At 39.8% G+C, this 13,361-nt stretch overlaps 1 protein-coding gene across 1 annotated transcript in view; it reads left to right on the top strand.

Moving 5' to 3' along the window:
• Positions 1–13,361, top strand: part of LOC112217847 (MAM domain-containing glycosylphosphatidylinositol anchor protein 2-like) — a 345,651-nt gene that overhangs the window by 298,622 nt on the left and 33,668 nt on the right. The window contains exons 13-15 of the mRNA XM_042300909.1: positions 2,670–2,690; positions 6,026–6,181; positions 11,132–11,293. Coding sequence (XP_042156843.1) covers positions 2,670–2,690; positions 6,026–6,181; positions 11,132–11,293 — 339 coding nt within the window. The remainder of the gene's footprint in view (positions 1–2,669; positions 2,691–6,025; positions 6,182–11,131; positions 11,294–13,361) is intronic.

Raw genomic sequence — 13,361 nt, 5'->3', positions numbered from 1 at the left:
CTAAATACAAAACACAGGAAATAAAGGTCAGAACGTGACAGTCAGTGATTGGGCCCTTCTCAAACCTTAGCTCTGGAGTATGCTACAAATGAAGACGGACACATCGTGGACGCAACTGCGCGCATCCTTCCTATCGATTTCCGAGGAGCATATTAAAAATGTTGGAAGAACTGTCCACATTTACCTTTCGTCAGCCAACAAGATGAGTAGGCCTAACAAACAGCAAAAGGACTGGCCTATGTCAATCTACTATCCCACATAGTATAAAGGTTAACCTATTGTATTGGTCAACTTGTCCTTCTGTGTTAAAAAAGGAATACTCCAAACATACTCTGGGACAGTTGTGTTATGCGATAGATCCCAAATTAATACAACCGTGAGCATCACAAAATATCTTAAAAGCATTGCGAATGATGAACAGATCAGAATGTTTAGCTTAAAATGTTGATATACTATTAGGCTATTTCTTCACATTATAAGCACAGCAATGCGCACACGACAGTAGGCTATACGCGTGAATGTTCCAAAATGCTGTGAAATAGCGGGAAAACACCATACTCATAATTAACCGCGAATGCGATTATGAATGTAATGCTTTTTTATGGTGAAAATTATCTTCCTCAAACTTGGAACTCAAGCGCTGCCTATGTATACCAGTTAGGCTCTACACCGGTTGTAAAGCTGATTAATTTGCAGCATTTTAAGAAGTTATTTGGCCACTTTAGTTGTGATACAAACCTTATCAAAACATATAGGCCTGTGGGCTAGTCTAAGGAGATATGCGACTATGATTTGAAAAAGTCGCCAAAAAAAGTAATGCTCTGTTTCTTGCCTTAGTGCACGCAAGCTGGGCATCATTATAATAATTCACAAGTGATAGGCTAATATTGTCACCCATCAGACTCTTCTTGATTTAATCTTGTCTTTACATATTATTTATTATATGTGCGAAATTTGTTTTTTGATTTATAATGGACTATTATCATGCACATGTCTCGGAACAGGGGCATTGGGAAAAAAATATGTGCGCAACATGAGTTCATGGGTACCCTTGAAAAGTTTGATTTGATTTTCAAATTCATTTGCATTGATGTCAGAGTGATTAGAGGGACAATAGAGCACTGAGTAGCAGGGAATTAGCAAGTTTGGTAGACTACTAATGACCATCAGCAGCATCAAAGCTTGGAGAAGCATAGTTACCGGAACTAAATGGTCACTTGGAATTAGAATGCGGTCATGACTCGTGACTGCCGGTGTGGCGGAAATATTGTCTATAGATTGTATGTATGTATGCTTTGTATGTTTCTATTTTTAGTTTGGTCAGGGTGTGATGTGGATGGGTATTCTATGTTGTAGGTCTAGGTTTTCTTTTTCTATGTGTTTGCCCTGGTATGGTTCTCAATCAGAGGCAGCTGTCTATCGTTGTCTCTGATTGAGAGTCATACTTAGGTAGCCTGTTTTCCCATTTTGAGTTGTGGGTGGTTATTTTCCGTTTCAGTGTTTTCACCATACGGGACTGTTTCGGTTTTCGTTTATTCTCTTGTTCGTTTGTTTTCTGTGTTCAGTGTAATAAATATGACAAACACTTAACCACGCTGCATATTGATCCGATATTTCATACTCCTCGTCAGAGGAAGAAGAAAACCGTTACAAATATGGTCACCTAACAGCCCTACAAGCAATACAATATTTCATCCACTAGCAGATGGGTGTGCGCATGGTCTAAAGTTTGCAGGGACGTAAGCACATTCTCACATCAAGTAACATTTTTATAAACGCCAACCTTTGCATGAAAACTGGTGCAAGCAATTTTTGGGGTATATTTTGTATGTACGCACAATTTATAAATGAGGGCCCTGGCCCTTGTCAAAACACAACCAACAAAGGCTATTCCTACAAATTAGTGATATGAAACATTGTGTCTCACATGCCTCAACGTTTATGTAAGGTGCTTGTGAGTAGAAGTTGCCTTTGGTACGGACATCAGTAAGGCAAATTAACGGAATAGTGATCATCTGTTTTATCTAAGATTATTAACAGTCGGGCTGTTCTTAGTAGTCCCAGTCTCACACAATAGATAGCACAGAGGGGGAAGTGTGTGTGTGTGTGTGTGTGTGTGTGTGTGTGTGTGTGTGTGTGTGTGTGTGTGTGGGGGTGTGTGTGTGTGTGTGTGTGTGTGTGTGTGCACTCATCCGTGTGGACAGATTTGTATCCTCTTTTATTTCAAATGTCTCATTTGTTCTTGGATCCATTCCTATCTTTACTCTGATAATGATTGTCTCTGCTGCACTGGAGATGATTTCTCTATCAGTTATGCCATTTAAAAGTTGATTAAACATTTCCATTTCCAATTAAACTCTATAATTGTACTCTGTGAGAATGTGTCATTAGAAGTTGAGATGATGGCCACCAGGAAACAGAATTCAAAGTTTACCAGCTGCTAATGTTCAATCATTACAAATGTCAGGTTAGAAGGTTGCGTTACACACTGTTTGTGTGCTGTTTTGGGTGTAACGGTACCTTTTGATGTTCTGTGACATTATGTCCCATTACTCCGCACACCTCAAGGGCAACACACAAACCCTTCTATATGAGTAAGCAAACTGCTGTTTAAATGATGGAAGACTATTGTATTGTTTACTAATGACTACCTCGCTTTTGATTTTCAGCTCCCGTCAACCCTCACCTGAGTAAGTAACTGTTTGTTTTGTTTCTCACATCACTTAGCATGTCTCAGAGTATGAGTAGTTTTCCTGTAATACACTTTACTTTATAACTGCGGGATGGGGGACATCAGTGGAGTGTGTGTGTGTGTGTGTGTGTGTGTGTGTGTGTGTGTGTGTGTGTGTGTGTGTGTGTGTGTCTGTGTCTGTGTGTGTCTGTGTCTGTGTCTGTGTCTGTGTGTGTGTGTGTGTGTGTGTGTCTGTGTCTGTGTCTGTGTCTGTGTCTGTGTGTGTGTGTGCATAGTGCTCATTAATGCATTCTATGTGTTCTCTCCAACGTTCTCACATTAATCAGGTCCCATGTAACTTACGGAAAAACTCCACATTAACATCTCCCTACTTCACAAACACTCGCTTGCTAAAGCGTATTGTGTAATTGTGTTGGGTTAGCAGTTAGCACATACAAATATAATCATTTATTACCAGCATCATTATCAAACCCCCTATAGATTATAGATGGCAGCCAATCTTATCTAAACAATAGATCTAATCTGCACACCTCTTCACTACTCCCCTACAACCCCCCCTTCCTCCTACTCCTCCTCCTTCCACTTTTCCATCTCCTACTCCTCTATGTCCTCCTACACTCCACTCCACTCCTCCCCTCCCAATCCCCCGTCCATCTCCACTAAGGCTCAGGTCCATGTAGTTTAGCTCACAGTGGATTGACATTAGCAGAGAGATGCTGGGGGCCAGACCCCCATTTAGATCTGCAAATCTGGACACTGGAGGGGAGAGGAGTCAAGAGCTGAGGCCCCTCTCTCTGTCTCTGGCTGTCTTAGCTGGGCCACTCTCCTCTGTGAGTGTGTGTGTGTGTGCGCCTCTCTCTCTCTCATCTCTCTCCCCCCTCTCCTCCTCCCCTCCTTTCCACGCCTGCTTCTCCACTACCTGTGTAAAGCCTCTAGTTCCTGCCTCCACCAAGGTCGCCACTTCAAACTGCCTCCAGCTACCTTTTAATAAATCAATGAATATTTATCACACGGCCCCACATCCTGAATCTAAATGCTGCTTTTTACCAACTCTTTGAGGACACTTCTGTTTCTAAATGTCTCCTGGTTATATCGTGTTGTTTTCGTATTATATTATTTTATATTACAGTTTGACAACCATATCTCTTTAAGAGAACCGTCGATAGAGACCTACAGGGCCTACAGATGTAGAATCTTAATTTATAATTAATGGACATTTTTGTGGGAGTTAATACATAATTCATAAGGGGAAATCAAGTGTGTGTGTGTGTGCATGTCTCAGTCACCAGATCTCAACCCAATTGAAAACTTATGGGAGATTCTGGAGCGGCTCCTGAGACAGCGTTTTTCACCCCCATCCACAAAATACCCCTCCAGTAGAGTTCCAGACACTTGTAGAATGTCTGCAAAGAGCTGTGTTCGAATACCCAACATACTGTATACTACATACTTAATGAGTATATACACTACATACTATATACTATTTGTTAATTTTAGTATACTGTAAACAAAGTGTATTCTTTCAGTCTACCGAAAATTGATGCTGTTGCTATGCAACTTCTTGCTAGCTTGTTACCATAACAAATGACCAGCTAGAAATCTTACGACTTCATTAACATTGTCCATTGAGAACACACAACAACTATACCACTTAGCTAAGCTGAGAATGACATGTATATTCAAGTCAATAAATGTTTTCTTCCATCTCCATCTGTATTTGATGTTTCATTATTTGTGTCCATTTCTATGTTAAACGCTATATGGCTCAACTCTGCACGAGATACACTGTATGCGGCTCGAGACAGACATACCACACACAACTATGAATAGTTCATATACTGGAAAGTTTGATGTATTAGTAGCAAACTAACATTAGGTAGCTAGCTAACATACCAGTACATTGGGGAAGCAAGTAGCCTACTGTTTAGAGTGTTGGGCCAGTAACCAAAAGGTTGTTGGATTGAATACTCTAGCTGACAAGGTAAAAAACAAATAACTTAAATAACTTCGAACAATGTTGTTGGTTTGCCCCCGAACAAGGCAGTTAACCCACTGTTCCCCAGTAGGCCGTCATTGTAAATAATAATTTGTTCTTAACTGACTTGCCTAGTTAAATAAAATAAATACATACAAGCAACTGCTGTAATGCTATGTGGTTCGTAAGGCTAGCGTAGCTATCAAATTGTCAGCCAACATAACGTGTCATGTAACTTATTTGAAAAGTAATTACTTCTTTATTACATTGCTCAATATTTTCGTAACATTTGTTTGAATTAGTTAAAGCAATGAATATTCACTATTTGGACTTAAATTTGTATCTGTGCTCGTCGGACTTCGGCTGAATATTTTCTTCAAATCTGAAAATGTTGTGAAGCCACGCCCATTTTCTGAAGAATTTGCCCTAAAATGCACAGAAATGGTGTCCACTGCTTGTATACTTTGAATTTTGACGAATAGATGTACAACTTCTGGCATACTAACTATATGCATAATATGACCAATAAGCATACTACATACTCAATTTATATCACAAATAGTGCAGTTAGTATGAGTATTCAAACACAGCCAAGGAGTATTGAAGTTGTTCTGTCAGCTCGTTGTGGACCAACAGCCTATTAAGACACTATTTTGGTGTTTCCTTTTTTTTGCATATACCTGTAGCTCTCTCATTGTTAGACACACATGCATCAGCCTATGTTGATTTCAAACATCATTAACTTCAACAGTATGTCCTCTTATAGAATGCATTGCACAGCAGTAATTCATGATCCACTAGATTCATGGTCAGCTATCTGAAGCCATTCATTGGGTGAACTCAGACTCAGAGACTTAGTCGTGCAACCATTGGTAGACATGCATAGCAGTATCCATTGACTGATGTGTTTATTCACATGATCAATATAAGAATATAGAATGCACCGCTGCCATTCATTCATGGTTCAGTAGCCAATGGCATGGTGAACACCATGAAAAGGTTCTATCAAGTATTTCCATCTGTACAAGAGGAGGCTGGTGGGAGGAGCTATAATAGGACAGGCTCATTGTAATATCTTGAATGGAATTAATGGAACAGAGTCAAACGTGGTTTCCATATATTTGATGTGTTTGATACCATTCCATTCATTCCATTCCAGCCATTACAATAAGCCCATCCTTCTATAGCCTCATCTGATTTGTACCTACATTTGGACATGATTATAAGAGCATTTCTCGACCAGTGCTCCATGACAGTTACTGCAGCTTTCATCTACTACTGTAGAAATTACATGATGAGGTTCTAGTGTTTATATTCCAATGATGACTGTAACAGTAGATTTCTGATCCTCTCTTCAGGAGAGTTCCACTGCAGCTTCGAGGAGGAGCCCATCTGCATGTTCACACAGGACAAGAACGACGACTTCGATTGGACGAGACACAGCGCCGCCACACGTGACACCAAGTACACGCCCAACACCGGGCCTAGCGGTGACCGCAGCGGATCCAAACAGGGTGAGCAAACCCAGGGAAGAAAACAAAGCTACCGTACTGTATGTTTTATTGTGATGTTATTAGTATTTTAGGTGCACTGTGTTTGGGAATCTTCAATGCAACAAAGAAGGACATATGGGAATTGTTTTGCCCACAGTTAACTATGTTAGCCAGGTTAATTAGTTGGAATATTTTTGGACACTTATTTGCAAGCGTTTGGCTACGACTCCAGGTGGCTTCAACTATGTTACATGTGTCTGTTTGTGACGCATGTTCTTTCACAGCGTATTGGTGCGGTTGGCTTCCAGGTTAACTTCTAGGTCTTTCTGAGTAATATTTTAGTCTTGACCCTGGTAGTCAACTCAGTACAACTCAGTACTGTATAAACAACACACACTACACGCGGCCAATCAATAACACTTGTCAATATCAACACAATGGAACATGCAACAAACAATTAACCTTTTGCGTGTAGGGGGCAATATTTTCGTTTTTGGCTAAAAAACGTACCCATTTGAAACTGCCTATTTCTCAGAATATGCATATAATTGTCCTATTAGGATAGAAAATACTCTAAGGTTTCCAAACCTGTAAAAATATTGTCTGTGAGTATAACAGAACTGATATTGCAGGCGAAAGCCTGAGGAAAATCCAATCAGGAAGTGCCTCTTATTTTGAAACCTCTCTGTTTCTATGCAAGCCTATCCTCCATTTAAAGGGACATCAACCAGATTCCTTTTTCTATGGCTTCCCTAAGGTGTCAACAGTCTTTAGACATAGTTTCAGGCTTTTATTTTGAAAAATGAGCGTGAAGGATCACATTGCGTGAGTGGATAGGTGGGAGCTCTCAGTGTGAGTTTTTGTGCAACTGAGTAAAGCCTCCATTGTTTCTCCCGCTGTTATTGAAAAACCTACACAATCGGTTGATATATTATCAAATATATATTTTAAAAACAACATGAGGATTGATTATAAAAAACGTTTGACATGTTTCTGTGGACATTATGGATATTATTTGGAATATACGTCTGCATTGTCGTGACCGCTCTTTCCTGTGGATTTCTGAACATAACGCGACAAACTAACGTCGGTATTTTGGGTATAAAAATTGGCTTCATGGAACAAAAGGAACATTTGTTTTGTAACTGGGAGTCTCGTGAGTGAAAACATCTGAAGATCATCAAAGGTAAACGATGAATTTGATTGCTTTTCTGATTTTCGTGACCAAGCTTCCTGATGCTAAGTGTACATGATGTTATGCTATGCTATCGATAAACTTACATAAACGCTTGGATTGCTTTCGCTGTAAAGCATCATTTCAAAATCTGAGATGACAGGTGGATTACCAAAAGGCTAAACTGTCTTTTGCAATATTGCACTTGTGATTTCATGAATATGAATATTTTTGCTGACGAAAATGATCCCGCTAACGGGATGGGTAGCGCCAAGAATTAAGCACTCTCACTTTCATGGTAGTCATCTCTCTCTCTGTGTGTATCCTCCCTGTCTCTGTCTCAACTCTCTCTCTCTCTCTCTCTCTCTCTATATATATATATATATATATATATATATATATATATATATACACAGTGGGGCAAAAAGTATTTAGTCAGCCTCCAATTGTGCAAGTTCTCCCACTTAAAAAGATGAGAGGCCTGTAATGTTCATCATAGGTACACTTCAACTATGACAGACAAAATACATTTTAAAAATCCAGAAAATCACATTGTAGGATTTTTTATGAATTTATTTGCAAATTATGGTGGAAAATAAGTATTTGGTCACCTACAAACAAGCAGGATTTCTGGCTCTCACAGACCTGTAACTTCTTCTTTAAGAGGCTCCTCTGTCCTCCACTCGTATATATACAGTGCCTTGCGAAAGTATTCGGCCCCCTTGAACTTTGCGACCTTTTGCCACATTTCAGGCTTCAAACATAAAGATATAAAACTGTATTTTTTTGTGAAGAATCAACAACAAGTGGAACACAATCATGAAGTGGAACGACATTTATTGAATATTTCAAACTTTTTTAACAAATCAAAAACTGAAAAATTGGGCGTGCAAAATTATTCAGCCCCCTTAAGTTAATACTTTGTAGCGCCACCTTTTGCTGCAATTACAGCTGTAAGTTGCTTGGGGTATGTCTCTATCAGTTTTGCACATCGAGAGACTGACATTTTTTCCCATTCCTCCTTGCAAAACAGCTCGAGCTCAGTGAGGTTGGATGGAGAGCATTTGTGAACAGTTCTTTCCACAGATTCTCGATTGGATTCAGGTCTGGACTTTGACTTGGACTTTGACTTGGCCATATATATATATATCCCATCCTCTCTCTCTCTGGTTTCCATGGGGACAGTGCCTGACAGAGTTGCCTGCTAGTGTTCAATATGAGAGATTGATACAGTGTAAACACAGGCAAATTCGTTTCACAGTCTGACACACACCCTCAGCAAGAAACGGTGGCAGTTAGCCTGTGTGTCAGTCCCGAGGGAGAGTGAGCATTGATCTGGTCTTTACAGGAATGGACAGCTCTAGTAGCACCAGCAGCTGAAGTAGTAAATAATATACTGGCTTTAATCACTGTAATTAGTTGAAACTGTCCAGCATTTCATTACCAGCCACCAGTCCTAAGGGGCTGCAATTATCTGATATCAAATTAGACAAAGAGAAGAAATTCTATTTGATTTTAGCTGGAGGGTATGAAGGTTTTTAACCATCCTAGCTACCTTCCCCAGCCCCAAAGTGGGACTGTAGTTTGAGTCTGGAATGAGACTCGGCCATGTGCGGGGAAGGTTCGTTTCACTGCTGCTTCTCCCATGAAGGTTTCAGATCTGAGATATGGCCATCTATTCTGTCCCCTCTGCCCTCTGGTTAGTGTCTGGTTAGAGGAGAGGTCTTTAGTGGAAATTGACTTCCACTGTTTCACTCGTAGCTGGATGGAGACGCCATTTTCATCCCAAACGATTCTAAGATATTGAGGGCTTGTTCCATACATCCTCTATATCATGTGCCCATACTTCCTCTATATCATGTGCCCATACATCCTCTATATCATGTGCCCATACATCCTCTATATCATGTGCCCATGCATCCTCTATATCATGTGCCCATGCATCCTCTATATCATGTGCCCATACATCCTCTATATCATGTGCCCATACATCCTCTATATCATGTGCCCATACTTCCTCTATATCATGTGCCCATACATCCTTTATATTATGTGCCCATACATCCTCTATATCATGTGCCCATGCATCCTCTATATCATGTGCCCATACATCCTCTATATCACGTTCCCTTTGGGGGATTCTAATAAAACAATAGTCCATCCAATATCCAAAGCAATATTCCATGTGATTGTTACAGAAATGTTTTTTTTTCCGGAATACAAAGAGCACAACAAAGGGTTTCTTTTATGTGATTTAACGGCAACTTGTGGCTGAACCTGTTGAGGCTAGGGGGCAGTATTTTCACTTTTGGATGAAAGGCGTGCCCAGAGTAAACGGCCTCTTACTCTTTCCCAGATGGGAATATATGGATAGTATTATTACTGGTGGATGGAAAACACTCTGAAGTTTCTAAAAGTGTTTGAATTATGTCTGTGAGTATAACAGAACTCATATGGCAGACAAAAACCTGAGAAGAAATCCAAACAGGAAGTGAGAACTCAATATAGAAAACAGTGCCATTGGATGTCCACCTTAGATATGGATGAGAATGCACTTCCTAGGGCTTCCACAAGATGTCACCGTCTTTATATTCTGGTTGTATGATTCTACTATAAAGGAGGGGCTCATAATAGCTCTTTGGGTGGGTGGTCTGGTAGAAAGCCTCGGTCTCATTACACGCGGTTACGAGAGAGTGTCCTACCGTTCCTATGCTTTTCTTCAGACAATGAAATTCTCCAGTTGGAACCTTATTGCTGATTAATGTTTAAAACATCCTAAATATGGATTTCATACATCATTTGACTTGTTTCTACGACCTGCAACGGAACTTTTTGAGTTTTTGTCTGGAGGAATTGCTCGTGCTTTTTGAGGATTGAATGGTGGGCTGAACAAGCTAACAACAAGTGGCTAAATTATGGGCTTTTTGGAACTTTATGGAACACATCAGTCATTCATTGTCAAACTGGGATTCCTGGAACTGCCTTCTGATGAAGGTATTCAAAGGTAAGTGAATATTTACAGTGTTTTTTGTAGCTTCTGTTGACTCCAAAATGGCGGCTATTTCTTTGGGTTCTGAGCGCCGTTCTCAGATTATTCTTTTTCCGTAAAGTTTTTTTTTTTTTAAATCTGACACAGTGGTTGCATAGAGGATACGTTTATCTTTAATTCTGTGAATAACACTTGCATCTTTTATCAATGTTTATTGTGAGTATTTCTGCAAAATCACCGGATGTTTTGGAATCAAAACATTACTGCACGTAACGTGCCAATGTAAACTGAGATTTTATATATATATATATGCACATTATCGAACAAAACACACAATACATGTATAACATGATGTCCTATGAGTGTCATCTGATGGAGATAATCAAAGGTTAGTGATTCATTTTATCTATATTTATGCTTTTATGACTGTGAAATATCGCTCTGTGTGTTTTTGAATTTGGTGGTCATCTAACATAAATATATGTTGTGTTTTTGCTGTAAAACATTTTAAGAATCGGACACGATGGGTAGATTAACAAGATGTTTATCTTTCATTTGCTGTATTGGACTTGTTAATGTGTGAAAGTTAAATATTTCTAAATAATATTTTTATCTGCTGAAAGGGAGGGCGTGTTCCCTTCAGGGAACTCCTTGTGCCCCCCTAGCCCCAACAGGATTCATTAAGAGTCATGTCTACAAACAACAGAGCTCTCATTGGGTCCTAAATACAGCCTGGCCCTCTGGTGTTGTTCTCTCTACCCACAGGTATAACCTTGTTATTTGGTGTTGTGTTCTCCCCACCCTACAGGTTTCTACATGTACATCGAGACATCCCGGCCTCGGAAGGAGGGTGAGGTAGCAAGGCTGGTCAGTCCTTTCTTCAACGTGGCGCCCAAGAACCCGTACGGCATCACCAATCCCCCGGCATACTGCTTCGGCTTCTTCTTCCACATGTACGGAAAACACATCGGTAAGAAGAACATGTCAGTCTTTTTCCCTCCAACACATAACAGCAAGTCACAAACAAAGTACATGTTCCTTGTATTCTCTGTATTCTCTCATCAATACATGATTGAGTCAGAGGCTTCTCTCCAGTGACTATTTTTCTAATCTCATAGCTTCATGTCGTAATCATCCATATTAGATCCATTATTCTGGACATTGGATCCATTATAAGATCCATAATTTTGATTGATGGCTTTACGTTTTTCCCTTTAAGAAGATGTACACTCTTAAAAATCAAAGAGCAAGTTGGAACCAAATGTGACCTGATTCAGGAAACTGGATGTATGTCGCAAGTCACGACTTCACAGGAGAGCTGTTTGAATGTAAAAAATATTTGGGGGATCAAAATAAAACAATTTGACAGGAATGCCTTCTCGAACATGTGAACTTTCATGTGCCTTAATTAATAACAAACTTGTATGCCATCTGTAAATACAAATTCAATCGTTAAATTCCGAACCTTGTTGGTTAAGCCACAGAAAAAGCGAACAACCTTCCCACTAGCCATGATTGGCTGAGATAATGAGTGGGCTGGACATGCCGAGAGAGGAGTTAGGATTGGTCTGCCATATTCAAGGCTTTTGTCTATTTGAGCTCGTCAGTCTATGTCGGTAATCGTGTCGAACGCGGCATTTTTTTATGTATTGTGTTGTGCAACTGCATAAGTGTTGCTCCCCATTTTCTGGAGGATCAAGTTTTGATATCAGTGGAACTAGAGTATAATAGCTAAAGAGATGGAGAAAACACCTGTCTCCGGATTGCATCTTCAAGCTAAGGGCAACTGTGGTATGGCATTCCTGACAGGGAGATGCGTCCAGCATCATACATGATGATGTATACAGGACAGATAGTCTAGCGTTAGCTAGCTACATTTTCAGATATTACACATTTCTAATTTTGACTGAAAGTGGTTTCATTTCAAACTAAACTGTACTGTTAGCTAGCTAGCTAACGTTAGCTGTCTGGCTCTCTAGCTGACGTTATTATTTGTTTCCCAGAGACATTTGCTTTTCTATTTAGAGCCTAATTTTTGCTAGCTAACATTGGACCTGGTTGGTTAGTTCCCAGCACTGTGGCATTGTAGGCAAGCTGCTCATTGTTGTTTAACTAGCTAACATTAGATGGCTGGCTCGTTAGCTAACGTTACGTGACATGTGTGATCTTAAATGTTGTTTACCTAGCTAGGTTGATTGTTTACCTAGCTAGCTAGCGATATGTCTTAAGCTAAAGTGTACTGTTAGCTAGCTAGCTAATGTTAGCTGGTTGGCTCTCTAGCGGAGGTTATTGTTCATTTCCCAGAGCTGTTTGCTTTACTAGTTAGAGCTTAATGTTAGGCATTGTTGGCACTTTGTTCATTATTGTTTAATTAACTCATGTTAGCTGGATGGCTCGTTAGCTAACATTACGTAACGTGTGTACAACAATATGGCTGGTGTCAGTAAACATCTGCAAAAAAGCACCATTTCACATTTTGCTACATAAGACCTGAATCCAGGTGGTGATTCACAAATAGGGTTTGGTGTCATTCAGATTTGCATATCATCATACCATCCTCCTTTCATCCCGGGATATACAGTATTTCCGGCTTTGTACTCAAGGGGGCGCCAAAAACACAAAAAGCTCATTGGGCATCTACAGTGGCTCATCCTTTAAAAGTTGCAGCGTACTGCAGCACAGCTTGCGTGGTGCCGCAGAATTCTATGGCACGTTATTTAAGTGCCAACCACTGGTACCATTAATGCTAGTTAGTGCTAGTTTGACCACCAGAGGGCATCTTTGAGAAGCATTTGATAGCTTTCATTAGTGGCTGTACTAGAGAATTGAAAACCTTTTTTGTAAGAACATTGTATATGGGACTGATTTTAAGAAATGTTAACAGATTAGATTAGTTTAGAAAACTGTATGTTATTTAAATTTGAGGTGCATAAGATTAATTAATCAATCAATTTACATGCAAAACATAGGCGTTGAAACAAACAATTCTAAAAATCAACCTGCAATAGAGCATGCTGGGAAATATGATACTGATGTGC

Source organism: Oncorhynchus tshawytscha, linkage group LG18 (assembly GCF_018296145.1).
Source record: "Oncorhynchus tshawytscha isolate Ot180627B linkage group LG18, Otsh_v2.0, whole genome shotgun sequence".
NCBI lineage: Eukaryota > Metazoa > Chordata > Actinopteri > Salmoniformes > Salmonidae > Oncorhynchus > Oncorhynchus tshawytscha.
The sequence above is the reverse complement of the archived record's forward strand: the minus strand, read 5'-3'. Positions and strand labels throughout refer to the sequence as shown.